This window comes from Lolium rigidum, chromosome 4 (genome assembly GCF_022539505.1).
Source record: "Lolium rigidum isolate FL_2022 chromosome 4, APGP_CSIRO_Lrig_0.1, whole genome shotgun sequence".
NCBI lineage: Eukaryota > Viridiplantae > Streptophyta > Magnoliopsida > Poales > Poaceae > Lolium > Lolium rigidum.
Window position 1 is genome coordinate 133,650,043 of NC_061511.1, and position 16,167 is coordinate 133,666,209.

Below are 16,167 nucleotides of genomic sequence, written 5' to 3' on the forward strand. Positions count from 1 at the left end.
AATATTTGTTTGGTGATTGTTACCCTCGTATTCGTTTATAGACGCTAGCACCGGAGACTATCAGGAGGAGGAGGTTTTCTACCAAGAGGAAGGAAAAGAGAACTTTGACCACCACCTCAACCAAGGCAAGCTAATATTCTTGCAAGCTAATATTCTTGCAAGCTAATATTCTTGCAAGCTAATATTCTTGCAAGCTATTACCAATGCAAGCTAGACTAATGCAAGCTATTTTGGTTGCAAGTTTATATTCTTGCCAAGTGCAAAGCTCTACAAGAGCAAGGCACCATTACATTTTACTTTATGAACCTATCCCAAGTTTTTACTTTACAAGCTTTACTTGATTTTATTTATCAAAGTTACTTTTTGATTTATGATTCACTTGGTTGAATTATAGAGTAGTACAAGAGCATCACACTTAGCCTAGCAAGCTCCAAGATACTTAGCACCCCTCCTAACTAGTGGCTAGTGCTCAATATTAAAAGTGACTACTCTATTTGGGAACTTGTGAATTGAAATGACTTTGAAAACCTTGGAATGATGAGTCATTCTATTGAGAGATTTTGAAGGTGAATATAACTGGTGAATGACTTGGTGAATTTTACAAAAACTGATGGTTGGGTTCGGATGCGATACCATTCCAATTTTACAAGTACCCCCACAATACCCGAATGCGGGTAAGGCTTAGCTGGAAACTTATGTATTTTAGTATGGGTTCCCTCCGAACAAGCGTCATAGGGGTTATGCCGAGGCTGCCTCCGTACTTGGTGAAGTGATGTGAAATGACGTGAAATGAGGTGAATGTCCGGCCCAAGCCACTGTGCGGTTCCCAGGCCGACCGTCTGTCTTCACTCGGGAGGCCAAGCTCATGGGGAGAGGTGCCTATACTAGGATATGTAAATGAAAGGTTAGGATTGGTAGTTCGCGTACTGCGTACGATAAATCGGGGCCAGTTACCCCTGACGAACTATTGCAATTGTTGTGGCACAAGTGTACAACCTCTGCAGAGTTTAACCTATTCGAATAGCCGCGTCCGCGGTTATGGACAGTTGGAAAGGCCATACTGTTCCGTCATCAGAACTTTTCCAAAAATATGAATGGTGACTTGTGACTTGAGTTTGAAAGGTGACTTTGACTTTGAATCACAACTGAGTTGTGGGAATGACACTAATGTTCCCACCTGAGTAAGTTAGGCAAATAAAGAGGTTTTGTTTACTAAAGTGCTTATGAAATAAAACTGGCTTTATGCAAATGAAACTAGAGCTTAGAACCCCCTTATTATAGTTGATACTACTTACATTAGTATTAGTTTGCGAGTACTTTAAAGTACTCACGGCCGTGTCCCCGGCTATTCAAATGGCCGGACTATGAAGAAGAGTACCGGAACCCGGAAGAAGGACGACGGGACGTCTACGACAACTAGGATCACTCCGACGTCAACGAGTTGCTGTGGAATAGATGGACTACTACTACGCTACGTCGCTTCCGCTATGTGTTTTGTAATTGATCAATAGATCAACTAGTATTGTAATGAGACTGGATCATGTGATCCCTTGTTGTAAGACAATTATGCGTTGTAATGAATGATGTGTTGTGATATTAATCTATTATGTCTCGCAAAAACAATATTTCTGGGATTGCGATGAATGGCATAATAGGCATCTGGACTTAAAAATCCGGGTGTTGACAAAGAGCAGTTTCACGTGCAATATCACTCAGAAGCTAACGAGGCTGGCATTGCCGATCTGGCGCAGGTGCGGCAGAAGCGGGGCGAAACGGTGTCGGAATACATTCAGCGTTTCAGGACTGTCAAGAACCGATGCTATTCGGCTCGTTTGAATGAGAAAGAAGCAGTCGAACTGGCAGTGCTGGGCCTCGCAGCGCCGATCAAGGATCTGGCTTTCCAAGTGGAATACAATTCACTGGCGCACATGGCTCAGAAATTAACGTTGTATGAGCAGCGCCACCCAGAATTGTACCAAGACAAGTTCAAACGCCCGATAGGCCTGGTCGAGACAGAAGAAGTTGGAGACTTGCGAGAAGACCGAGGAAGTGGTCGTGGCTGAATGGGCTCGGGGGCAAACCCCGTGTCCCGCAAATGGGTGAAACAACAAGGGCCTGCAAAAGGGTTTGACTTCGATGTAAGCAAGGCTGAGCGGATATTCGATTTACTTGCTTAAGGAGAAACAACTGAAGTTACCCGAAGGCCATAAAATCCCTACGGTGCAAGAGATGAACGGAAGACCGTACTGCAAGTGGCATCACTCGTTCACCCATGTCACCAATGACTGCAAAGAGTTGCGTCGGCAGATCCAACTGGCGATAGAACAAGGCCGTCTGGTCTTTGATCAGTTTGCCTTGAAAGTGGACACCCAACCGTTTCCTGGTGTCAACATGGTGGAATGCAATCACTCCGTGAGGCGTCAGCCAGATTTCTCGTTCGATGTTAACATGGCAGGGCCTGTATACCACCCTGGCAGGGATAAATAAGAAATCAATCACTCCCGTGGCAAGCAAAAGGAGGAGGCCGGCCCTCGCGATCGGCCCCGATATGATGATAGACTGTACATCACCGAGGAACAAGTGAGAAATGTGCGGTATCAACGACCACTCTCCGCACATCTCCTTAACAAATATGAGCGTCAGTACGATCGACGCCGGCGGTACAACGTAGACGACGAGAGATATCGTCGGTCTGATGCAGACAACAGAAAATATCGTCGGTATGATAGAGACGATGAAGGATATGAACGCCGCGCTAAGGGGAAGTCAAGGGAGCAGGAAGATATGGACAGACACTGGGATTGTCCTTTCTTTAAGCACTGCTGGGATTCCGGAATGAGCCGATTGCCTACAATCGACAACTGCCCGGAATGTAGACAGCAGAAGGAGGACGCAGGTGAGGTTTCAGTGTTCAAACGTCTAGGGCCTCTCCCATCTCAGAACAGAAGATCTGAGTCATCTCGAGAGGAAGATTTCGAGGAGTCAGAAGATGAAGAAGATAGATACCACCGGCCAAGGTGGTGCCCTGATGGACTCAGTCACTCCCAAAAGCGTAGGGTTCAGCGGCTACGTAGCTTGGAGGAAGCCGAGGCGCAATACCTGCACACGTTGAGGAAAGCGCGGCCCGATCTGGCCGTGAAAATTCAGCAAACTTTGGACGCGGAGACTCGTCCACAGAAGAAAGAATGGCGCCCCAAACAAGTAAAAGCCGATCCAAAGGCATCGGCTGGCACAAATATGGTGTTTATACTTCCGTCACAGTTTTGTGCTCCAGGAACTAAAGAAGTGCCGGTGGCACAGTTTGACTGCGTCTCGCGGCCAGTTATTTTAGAAAAGCCACGAGAGAAGAGCTACAAACATTTGAAGGCCCTGTACCTAAAAGGTTATATCAATGGGCAGCCTGTCAACAAGATGTTGGTTGATACGGGAGCGGCAGTCAATATAATGCCGTACTCCATGCTACGGCGTTTGGGACGCTCTAAAGAAGATCTGATCAAAACCAACGTCACATTAAGCGACTTCAACGGCCAAGCATCAGAAACGCAAGGCGTTCTGAACGTGGATCTAACCGTAGGCCGAAAAACCATCCCTACATCATTCTTCATCGTCGACAGCAAAAGCACCTATGCTGTCCTCGCTAGGGAGGGATTGGATTCACGCCAACTGCTGCATTCCATCCACAATGCACCAATGCCTGATACAGTGGGATGGAGATGAAGTGGAGGTCGTTCATGCAGATGACTCGATTGAGATCTCAATAGCTGGCATGAATATTTGGGACGCGGAAGACCAAGGGCCGCTCTCTGGAGTCAGTTTGGACAGCTGTGAGCGCATCGAAGCTACAAAAAATGGGGTGAGGCTGGTCTTATCCACCGGCCTGACAGAGTAGCAAGAGCAAAGTCAATGGACGTACGTGGCAAGGCCGATCCCTGCGATCGGCCCCAAAAAATAAAAAGCTATGATCTCACCTCAAGCATGTCATGTAGTCGTAGTAGGGAGACTCCCTCCCGCAGTAGAGCACAAATAAGTTGTAAACCTCCATTGAGCAATGCAATCAAAAAGGGGGCCGATTCCAGCAATCGGCCCAAATTATCCTCTCCATACGTTTTGCCTGTGTTCAACATTGATCTAGCAGGCGACGGAAAGCTAGGATATGGGTTTACATCGGCCGATGAGCTAGAAGAGATTGACATTGGTCCTGGGGATAAGCCACGACCAACATTTATCAGCAAAAAGTTAGACTCGTATCTGAGGGGCCTGATGATCGCTTTGTTGAAAGAATACCCGGGTTGTTTTGCTTGGGATTACACAGAGATGCCCGGGTTAGACAGGAGCATCATTGAGCATCGGCTCCCTCTCAAGAAAGGATTTCGGCCATTCCAGCAACGAGCACGACAGATGAAGGCCGAAATTTTAGAAGAAGTCAAGAAAGAGATCGAGAAAATGTTGAACGCCGGGTTCATCAGGCCATGCAGGTATGCTGAGTGGATTTCTAGTATCGTACCTGTACAGAAAAAGGACGGCCGATGGCGCGTCGCCATAGATTTTCGAGATCTCAATAGAGCCACTTCAAAGGTTGAATATCCCATGCCGGTAGCAGAGACATTGATCAATGCAGCTGCTGGTCATAAGGTTTTAAGTTTCATGGATGGCAATGCCGGCTACAACCAAATTTTTATGGCTCCAGAAGATATACACAAGACTGCATTCGGAGTACCCAGGTTCGGTTGGCTTGTTTGAATATGTAGTCATGACATTTGGACTGAAAAATGCCGGCGCAACATACCAAAGAGCCATGAATTACATCTTTCATGATCTGATCGGCAAGTTGGTGGAGATATACATCGATGACGTGGTAGTCAAGTCTGTTTCACTAGAAGGACACTTGGAGGACTTGCGATGCATCCTGGACCGAACTAGAAAATTCGGACTAAGAATGAATCCAAAGAAGTGTGCTTTTGGTGTAACGGCCGGTCAATTCTTGGGTTTCTTGGTTCATGAACGCGGAATTGAGATCGGCTTGAAAAGTCAGGAGGCAGTGCAAACAATGCAGCCACCTACCACGAAGAAAGAACTCCAGTCTCTCATCGGCAAAATCAACTTCGTCAGAAGGTTCATCTCCAACCTGTCAGGACGAATCGAGCCGTTCATGGGATTGGTAAAAATCAAATCTGATGAAGAGTTTCGCTGGGGGGCAGAGCAACAGCAAGCGTTTGACGAGATTAAAGAGTATCTAACGAAGCCACCTGTGTTGGTTCCGCCCCAGCAAGACACACCATTCTATATTTACTTATCAGTAGCTGACACTTCCATCGCCTCAGTGGTGGTGCAAGTTTATGATGGTCTGGAGAGAGTTGCTTTCTACCTCAGCAGACGGATGTTGGATGCAGAGACTAGGTACCCTGAGATCGAGAAGTTGTGCCTCTGCCTATTTTTCACCTGCACCCAGCTTCGTCGCGTCTTGCTGTCAGTGGAAATTGTCATCATATGCAAGTCAGATGTCATCAAACATATGCTATCGGCTCCTGTGCTGAAAGGCCGACTCGGTAAATGGATGTTTGCATTATCGGAATTTGATCTCCGGTATCAGCCTGCGAAAGCAGTCAAGGGACAAGCGTTGGCCGATCTTATTGCTGAACGAATCAACACTGATATAGCAGCACTGTCGGTACGTGCATGGGCCATGTTTTTCGATGGATCGGCTTGTGACGATGGTTGTGGCATCGGTATTCTACTCGTGTCGCCTCGGGGGGCAACATATTCCTTCTCCATCAGGCTACCTACCCCGTGCACCAACAATGTCGCTGAGTATGAGGCAATACGCAAGGGAATGGAGTTGCTTTTGGAAGCCGGGGCAGAAGCAGTGGAACTTTTTGGAGACTCAAAATTGTTGATTTCCCAACTCACGGAAGAATACAAATGCGAGAGTGAGTCGCTCTTCCCATTATGGATGCAATGCCGTGAGCTAATGGCACAATTTAGGTACATAAACTTCAATTGGATCCCGAGGTCACAAAATATCGAGGCCAACGATCTCGCACAGATGGCATCAGGCTACAAGGATGTAGCAGATGGAGCCGATGTTCAGGTACAGTTCCTGGAACCGGATGATTGGAGAGCCGATATCTTCAATTACTTGAAAGATTCGGCTCGGGGGGCACCTAAACGGATAAGATACAAGGCCATGAAGTATGTCCTTATCGGGGATTACATGTTCTACAGGACTTTGGAAGGGTTACTTCTCAAATGTCTGGGACCAACCGAGTCAAATCGGCTCTTACACGAGGTACACGAAGGCGCCTGTGGAACTCACCAATCGGCTCATAAAATGAAATGGTTGATCAGGCGATCGGGGTTTTATTGGCCTACCATGCTTGAGGATTGTTTTAAGTACTATAAAGGGTGTCAAGCATGTCAGAGGTTTGGGAAAATTCAGACGGTACCCGCATCAGCAATGAACCCCATCATCAAGCCTTGGCCATTTCGAGGTTGGGGCATGGATATGATCGGCAAAATCAATCCTCCATCGAGCAAAGGCCATGTGTGGATCTTGGCCATTACAGATTATTTCACTAAATGGGTGGAAGCCGTCCCTATGAAGTCAGTAAAATCGGAAGATGTTATCAATTTTGTGAAAGAACATGTCATTCATAGATTCGGGATTCCCCAGACTATCACGACCGATGGAGGTTCGGTCTTCATATCTAAAGAGTTTAGAAAGTTCTGCGAGGACATGGGAATTAAGTTGATCCGATTGTCTCCATACTATGCTCAAGCAAATGGGCAAGCTGAAGCGTCCAACACGAGCCTTATCAAGCTGATTAAGAGGAAAATCGACGAGCACCCTAGACGTTGGCACGAGGTTTTGTCAAAGGCTTTGTGGGCTTATCGCATGTCATGTCATGGAGCAATAAAAACCTCGCCATACCATCTAGTCTATGGACAAGAAGCCGTACTGCCCTGGGAAATTACGGCTGGGTCGAGACGTATTGCGTTTCAGAATGATTTAACAACTGAAGAATATGCAGCCCTGATGAGTGATAGCATTGAGGATCTAATAGAACTCAGACTTTGGTCGCTTGAGAAATTTAAAGAGAACAAAGCCAAGGTAGCTCGCGCATATAATAAGAAGGTGAGACCAAAGGAGTTCCACCTTGGTGATCTGGTATGGGAAGCTGTACTGCCATTGGGGACTAAGGATGCAGTGTATGGTAAATGGTCTCCAAATTGGCAGGGGCCGTACAGAGTCGGCCAAGTTTTAAAGGGTAACGCATACATGCTCGAGGAGCTGAACGGTGTGAAATTCCCAGTGGCTGTCAATGGTCAGCATCTCAAGAAATATTTCCCAAGCATGTGGGATGACGGACAGTGAAATATGGGGGCCGATGCATGAAATCGGTCGGTAAAAAAAATGTACATACAAATCACAGCCGATGCACAGACATCGACTTCAGACTAAAAAGCCGATGCGCAGCCATCGACTCTAGAAGTACAAGCTCAATTGAGCAGTTATCAGATTACATAGATAGGCTCTACTGAAGGAATGCCTCGAGGGCACGGAGGGCGTCAGCACGGACACGATCCACTTCGGCGATCTTGGCCTCGTCATCTTTGTCCTCGCCCGTCACCAGCTGTTTGCTCTGGGCACGTATTTCTGCCAGATCAGTCTTCAGTTGAGCTTTGAGGCCTTCTGCTTCCTCTTGGGAGTGGGCAATAAGGGCTTCCTTATCTTGGATAAGCTGTTTGGTTGCCCGGACCCTCTCTTCGAGGTCCTCCAGGTCCTTGCGCAAGGTCTCAAGTTCGGCGCTGCTGACAGAGGTGTCAGTTTTGGCATCCAAGGCCGCCTTTTTCTCATTGAGCCGCTGACATTTGTCTGCAATATCGGCTTTCAGCGGAAGTTGGGCGTGGCGTAGGTCGATTCTCTGACGAGCCAACTTCACCCTTGACCTGTAGGCAGACAGAGTCACAACCGGCCGAGTTTCACCCGCAACGTTACGGGAGATGAGGCTGGATTTCTTCAAGAACGCTCTTCACTTCCTCGGGGTCTTCAACCAATGTCTCGATCGGGGAGGAAAGCAGGGCTTTGAGACACTGGAATTGACCAAGGATGGCGCTGGGTCCTGGTTCATCGCATGCCGTTGAAGGAGCTGGTTCGATGGATTCAGGATCGAACGATAGCAAGCCCGAGAGGTCACAACCCTGACAAACAACAAGAGCAGCGTCAGTATGCAGCAAAAGGGAAGGGCAAGCCAAACAAAAGGAGCGAACCTCTCCTAAGACCAGGGGGACAGCCGATGATGAAGCAATCGGTTCTTGTGTTTCTGCTGTGGGCTTGGCCAAGTTGGCAACCTTGTCAGCTACACTTTTAGAGGTTGCTAGGTCCAGGTTGGCGGAGGGCATCAGTACCTCCTCGACTTCCCCACTAGAGGTGTCATCGGTCTGCAAAGGAAGTGGTTAGCCGATGCGAGCAGCGATGGGTTAGCATGAAATATGAGCCGAAGAGAGTATCGAGGGTAATTACATTAGAAGCCTCTTGGTTTGATGAAGGGGCTTGCGGTTCCTTTCGAGCTCTCTTGATGCATCGGCTCTTTGTGTGTAGACCGCCCTGCCCTGCTTTGGTTGGAGCTTGGGAGGCAGCAGGTTCAGGAACTGACCTTTTCTTGGAAGCCGATGGTGGCAAATCTGGCTGGCTCTGCATGGTGATTTTCACGGAGTTGCCCGAACTCGAATTCCCTCGACTGGGTTGGGTTTCCTCGCTGGAGTTGTCTTCAGTGGAGGCCTGTAAAAGGAGAGTTAGTAAGCCCCAGCATATTTACAGAAGCCCATAAGGGTAGATGAAATCAGTCAAGGCATGGATTAGCTTACGTGCAAACTTTCTTGAGCTGGAGTAGGGTTTTGGCACTTCAAGGTCTCCCTGGCAGCTACTTTCCTCACTGCTGTTCTCGCCTTGATTGAGGCTCAGGGGGCAGCTGGCCCGGAAGATACTTTGCTTTTGGAAGCCGATTTTGGTGAAATCGGCTGGCTCTGCATCACAACCTTTTCAAGGGTGGTGAGTTTTTGCAGAAGAGGACCACCGGAGCTGGTGGGAGGAATTTGAAGGGGGAGCCATCATCATGTACAGGTTCTGGACCATCTTGTTGCTGCAAGGAAACAGAGCAAGGTTATAAAAATCATTGTAAGCCACTGCAAGAAAATTTGTGAGTGGTGGTACCTGTTCTGCAGGGATATCATATTCAGCATCAAGTTGTTTCAGCTATGGTCCCAGAGGTCTCCTGAAGGCATGGGTCTTCCACATTGACCACCAAGTCTCAAAACCATCAGTTGATGAGGTGAAAGAGAGGTTGTGAGGGACTGGGATGGCTAGAGCATCAAAGAAAGAGTAACACCTCTGACCGGTGAGGACATCGGGCAACTCAGCTCTGCTCTCTGTCAAGTGGTGGAGGAAGAAGTGTGGAGACACCTGCCCAAGACCAAACTGCCGCGCTTCTATGACCGGCTGATAGGACTCATAACCAGGTTTGATGATCCTGTTTGAGGTGCTCATGCCAACTGGAAGGAAGCAGGGACGGATCATGGTGGAATACAATTGCCGGGTGCTGGGGTCATCGGCAAAGCAGTCTAGCCTGAAGGAGACTGGATTTTCAAAATTTTCAGACTCCGTGTAAGGAAAGAAGAGAGGATTGTCCGGGCCTTGGAAGAAAATTCTGAACCACTCTGATGCTTCCTTGGGGATCAGTTTACTACCTGGAAGGCTATGCAGAGCTTGGCCGTAGCTAGTGCATCGGATTGGTTTCCCATTAGTATCTGGAAAGGTGCAGGTGGCCAAAGGTGGGAAGTTTGGGATGTGGTTCTGGAAATACAGCTGAGCCCATAGCTGAATAAACCACCAGGGACCTCCTGTTTTGACTGTCTTTTGGGAAAACAAATTGACAGACATCAGTTGGAGATATCGATAGACCTCTCCTAGGAACAGTTTGCCGAGGCCAAGCTGGGTACCTCTGGCGAGTTCATAAGCCAAAGAAAGATAGTTCTTGGTTGGGGCAAGTGAAGGGCCACAGAATATGAAGTGTTCCAACCAGAAATTCAGGAAGGCCGTGTGTTCTTTCTCTGTTACAGGGCCTTTGTTTTTCATGTGGCGTCTAAGGTAGGCACCCCAGTTTGTGCACTCTGTTTTGGAGGAGAGTTTGAAGGGGACCTTTGGCAGCATAAAAGCAGAGGGGCTGGGGGATGAAATGTCTAGACCAGTAATCATGGCCACATCTAGCAGAGTTGGTGTCATGGGACCGTGGCCAAACATGAAGCAGTTCAGAGCATCAGACCAGAAGTAGCCGATGGTTTTTAGAAGGTTTTCGTGCTTCTCAAGGGGAGACAGTGATAAGGATAAAGCATCGGCTATTCCTGTGGTTTCCCATTTGGCTTGGTAAGTTTTGGATACTCTACTGTACCATGACACCCAGTCTTCAGGAGGGTTAGGCCAGGCTCGTAAGCAGTCGGCCCAAGAGGTTAGATCTAAGTTCTGGTTGACGAAGGGAATCCTATTGGCCTCGCAAGAAATCAGATGAGCAGGACTCTCAACAGAACGAGGACCAAGACAAAGAGAATTTGGAAGAGAAGGATGCGGCAACAGAATGTCTGATACCTAAAATTGATGGTGAAATAAGGCATTAATTCAGATGTTTTGCTGTTAATTCTAACACTATGCTCGGATGGCGATGAGCAGTTGAGGATTACCTTCAGGCCAGAGACCGAAGCGTTGGCGCTGGATGATTCCGCCATCAGATTCGCTGCGGAGTTGAGTCTGCACGCTTGGGATCTGGGATTCGCGTGGCTGTGAGTTGAATCTGTTCGATGGGCGATTTGGGGATCTGAGTTTGCTCCTTCAGACAAGGGTCGCAGGTTACCGTTTGAACAGGCAACTGAGTTTGGCCTTACTAGTGTTTTATGGCAAGAGGCCGATGCGTTGCCATCGGCTCTTTGCGCGTTGACTTACTTTGACAATCGGCAAAATTGACATGGAAGCATTCTTCATTGATAAAGAGGGTTTTTTACAAGAAGAGCCGATTGCTCACAAAAGGAAGATCTACTGCCTAATTTACTACTACTAGTCCTATGCTAGTAGTCCCTAATCTACGGGCCGTCGCTGCCCTCGTCGTCGCCGTCGTAGCTGCCATCGGCGCTGCTGCCGGCGAAGTCCTCGTCGCTGCTGCCGAAGCCGTCGGCAGGGGCTTCTTCTTCCTCCTCGTCATCGTCGTCGTCGTCATCCTCCGACCCGGCGCGGAAGCGCTTCGCCGGCGGGTACTCATCGGAGGAGGTGTCATCCTCCTCTTCCTCCTCCTCGTCGGAGGAGGTGAAGTCGCCCCAGGAGAAGAGGTCGTCGTCGCTCTCCGCCTCCAACTCCCCGTCGACGAGGAACCGGAGGTCGTCCTCCCCGTCGGTCAGGGGTTCGTCGTCCTCTGACCCGACGGCGGTCAAGGGCTCGTCGTCTTTCCTGACGGCGAAGTCCCAATCCCTCTCGTCCCAATGCTCAGGAGCGCGGGCCTCGTACGCCGCTATCGGGTCGTATTCCGGCATCGGCTCACTGGAGGAGGAGGATTGGAAGGAAAGGCCTGAGGAAGCAGAGGAGGAGGAGGAGGCCATAGTTGCAGAAGGAAGGGGTTTTTTCGATTGCTAGTGTGGAGCAAGAGGATGAGGAGGCGAACTGCTCGATGCGGTTAAATAAAGGGGATATAGTGGAGATGATTCAATGCTACGGCGGTTTCCGAGGACGTGGTGCCAAAACTGTCAAGTCGTGCAGTACAGAGAAGTTGAGAAGGCAAGGCATCATGATGAAAGGATACTGTAGCGGTTCTGCTCTGCCACGCGTGACCCGACGAAGAAAAAACAGAGTGGTTTTGGAATTATCATTGCCAAAACCAGGGGGCATGTGTTATCACCGGATTTTAACCAAATCAGGAGATGGGCCGTGATTGAGATGGGCTTAGAGGATATGCACGGAAAATATTTCTGAATCGTCCTTATACGAGAGTCTGGGCTAGATTGCCCGTGTATCTGTACATTATGGTAGATTTAGAATTAAGAGATAGAGTTAGTTCGTACGAAGTTAGGTTTATTCCAAAAATAGAAAGTCCACGGACTATAAATATGTACCTAGGGTTATTGAGAAAGGAGGACGATCACGTTCACAACAAACCAATCTAGGCGCATCGCCACCCCTTGTTTCGAGGGTTTCTTCCGGGTAAGCTCCATGCTGCCTAGATCGCATCTCGCGATCTAGGCAGTATCAGTTTATTCGTTGTTTTGTATTGCTCGTGCTGAAGCCTTTTTGATGGCGAGTAATACTGTTATCGTGGATGTCTTGGGGCTAATATTGCTACTTTTCTAATACGTATACTTAGTTATGCTGCCCCTAGATATCTAGCCTCCCTTGCATCTATCTTAGGTGTAAGGGCAGCATCTTGCTTAATCTTTGTTTAGTAGATTCGATCTGTTATAGTTGTTCCTTGTTCTCCAAGGATCAGTTTGATATCCGCATGGTTAGGCCTTGCAAACGAGTTGAATGATCCGAGTAGTGCGTAAGGTACGGTTTGCCGATCCTAGAGGAGTTGTTCCGGGAATCAACTCTATGTTGGTTTTTAGGCCTTTTCTAGGGCTAGTTTTTTGTTATCTTTCGTATCTGCCAGGCTCAACCACGAGTAGGAAGTTCCGGTTATGCGGTGAAAACCCTAAACTATCGTAGATTGATTTAACTTGGTATTGATCAAGCAGGACCCCCATGTTATCGTAGAACCAATACGAATCATGAGTCGATCGGCTCCTTGAGCCGATTCACAGGGTAACCTGAGAGCCGATCGAGGCTCGAATTTAATGCTTACGTGTCTGCCATGCAGGAAACTAATCGAAGCAATCCATTGATACGTCCAATTTGCATCACTATTTTATATCATAATTTGCTGTTATTCATTGATATATTTCATATTTGGAGATGATACTTATGTTATTTCATCTATTTTGCATGATTCATGATTATTGCAGGATCGCGCACTGGAGTCGGGATTCTGCTGGAAAAAGCGCCGTCAGAATGCAATATTTCGGAAGATCGACAATTGACGAAAGTTATATGAAAAATCCTATTTTTCCAGAAGATGACGAGAGCCAGAAGGAGGAGCCGAGGAGGGCCACCATGGGCCCCCCCTCACAGGCCGGCGCGGGCCCTGCCTGGCCGCGCCGCCTTGTGGGGAGGGGGCCCACAGCCCCCTCTGGCCTCCTCTCCTTCGCGTATTTCTTCGTCCCGAAAACCTAAGCTCCGGGGAGTAAGTCGCGAAGAGTCACGGCCGCCTCGCGGGGCGGAGAACACCGAGAGAGAAAGAGCTCTCCGGCGAGCTGAGATCCGCAGGGGAAATTCCCTCCCGGAGGGGGAAATCGACCCCATCGTCACCGACATCGAGCTGGACATCATCTCCATCACCATCATCATCATCTCCATCATCATCACCGCCGTCTCCACCGCTGCACATCGTCACCGCTGTAACAATTTGGGTTTGATCTTGATTGTTTGATAGGGGAAACTCTCCCGGTGTTGATTTCTACTTGTTATTGATGCTATTGAGTGAAACCGTTGGACCAAGGTTTATGTTCAGATTGTTATTCATCATCATATCACCTCTGATCATGTTCCATATGATGTCTCGTGAGTAGTTCGTTTAGTTCTTGAGGACATGGGTGAAGTCTAAATGTTAGTAGTGAAGTATGGTTGAGTAATATTCAATGTTATGATATTTAAGTTGTGGTGTTATTCTTCTAGTGGTGTCGTGTGAACGTCGACTACACGACACTTCACCTTTATGGGCCTAGGGGAATGCATCTTGTACTCGTTTGCCAATTGCGGGGTTGCCGGAGTGACAGAAACCTAAACCCTCGTTGGTATATCGATGCAGGAGGGATAGCAGGATCTCAGAGTTTAAGGCTGTGGTTAGATTTATCTTAATTACTTTCTTGTAGTTGCGGATGCTTGCAAGGGGTATAATCACAAGTATGTATTAGTCCTAGGAAGGGCGGTACATTAGCATAGGTTCACCCACACAACACTTATCAAAACAATGAAGATTAATTAGCCATATTTAGCGAAAGCACTAGACTAAAATCCCGTGTGTCCTCGAGAACGTTTGGTCATTATAAGTAAACAAACCGGCTTGTCCTTTGTGCTAAAAAGGATTGGGCCACTCGCTGAAATTATTATTCTCGCACTACTTACTCGTACTTAATTCATCTGCTACATCAAAAACCCCTGAATACTTGTCTGTGAGCATTTACAGTGAATCCTTCATCGAAACTGCCTGTCAACACCTTCTGCTCCTCGTTGGGATCGACATTCTTACTTATCGAAGATACTACGATACACCCCTATACTTGTGGGTCATCAAGACTATTTTCTGGCGCCGTTGCCGGGGAGTGAAGCGCTATTGGTAAGGGAAATTTCTACTGTTTGTGCTGATTTTATTTCTGCCTGCTGCCATAATTCATTATGGAGAGATCTTCTCTTGAGTTTTTATTTGGAAAATCTACTACTACTGCAAAGGTAGTGGATGAGGCGCCAGGTGAGGAAGAAATACCATACAAAATACCTATGAAAATTATTGAACGTGTAGTGGATAACCGTTATACAGGGGATGGAACTGTCCACCCCGGAGATCATTTACTGTTCTTACATGAATTATGCGGTTTATTCAAGTGTGCAGGTATTGCTATGGATGAAGTGAGGAAGAAACTATTCTCTATATCGCTGTCTGGTAAAGCGGTGCATTGGTATAAATTACTGGATAATGGGGATTCTCTTGAATGGGATGATATTGTGCCCCGGTTTTATTCTAAGTTCTATCCTCCAAGTGAAATTCACAAGGATCGGAACCGCATATATAATTTTTGGCCTCGTGATGGAGAGAGTATTGCCCAAGCGTGGGGGAGATTGAAGTCTTTAATGCTCAAATGCCCCATTCATGAGCTTCCTGGTAATGTTATTATTGATAATTTCTATGCAAGACTTTCTTTTCAAGACAAGACCTTGCTGGATACTTCTTGTTCTGGATCATTCACGCGCAACAAAGAAGAGTTTAAAAGGGACCTTCTTAATCGGATCCAGGAAAATACTGAAGGATGGGAGAACGACAAAGATAGAGAATCAGGTATAAATTATGATTACAAATGCATTGAAGCTTTTATGGATACTGATAAATTTCGTAATATGAGTGCTACTTATGGTCTTGATTCTCAAGTTGCTGCAAATCTTTATAAAGCTTTTGCCTCTCTTATGAATTGCCTAAGAAGAACTTTGATAAGTATCATGAACCGTACAAAGATAAAATTGATTCATCTATTAATAAATGTGTTGTAGTTGAAACTGTTGATCATGTTATTCCTGAAGCTTATATTGAAAAAACTCCTTTCCCTGCTAAAATGAAGGAGTACTCGGTTATAAATAGTGTGGTTCATAAAAGTGAAAAGAAACCTATAGAACCTGAAGAACAAATAAAAGTTGAACCTGCTGTTGCAAAGTTAAAGATCTTGTGACTGAAAATGTGGAGGATGGTCATATTATTTTCTGTGAAGATGCCTCTAATATTGTTTCACATCCTAATAAGTCTAAGAAAGCTAGTGTTCCTATGTTATCTGTTAGAATTGGAGATCATTGTTATTATGGTTTATGTGATATTGGTGCAAGTATTAGTGCTATTCCTTATGAGCTTTACACGGAGATTATGCACGAAATTGGTTCTTGTGAACTTGAAGATATTGATGTGGTTATTCGGCTGGCTAATAGAGAAACTATCTCTCCAATTGGTATTGTTCGAGATGTGGAAGTTCTATGCGGTAAGATTAAATATCCTGCTGACTTTTTGGTACTTGGTTCTGCTGCTAGTAAATATTGTCCTATCATTTTTGGTAGACCTTTTCTAAATACTTGTGGAGCTGTTATAGATTGCAAGAAAGAGAAAATTTTGACTAAATTTGCTTGGTGAATCTTATGAGTTTAACTTCTCTAAATTTGCCAAAACTCCTTATAAAGCTGATTCGCCTAATAATGATTTTAGAGTTGAACAAGTGTGCATCTATTGCTCTTGCTCCTAATAATCCTTTGCAGCAACATTTGGAGAATAGTGAGAGTGAAGTTTT

The 16,167-nt window shown here is 46.7% G+C and overlaps 1 protein-coding gene across 1 annotated transcript in view; it reads right to left on the reverse strand.

Moving 5' to 3' along the window:
* The window catches only part of LOC124647528, a 58,401-nt gene that overhangs the window by 30,021 nt on the left and 12,213 nt on the right, over nucleotides 1-16,167 (reverse strand). The window contains exon 2 of the mRNA XM_047187457.1: nucleotides 2,603-2,619. Coding sequence (XP_047043413.1) covers nucleotides 2,603-2,619 — 17 coding nt within the window. The remainder of the gene's footprint in view (nucleotides 1-2,602; nucleotides 2,620-16,167) is intronic.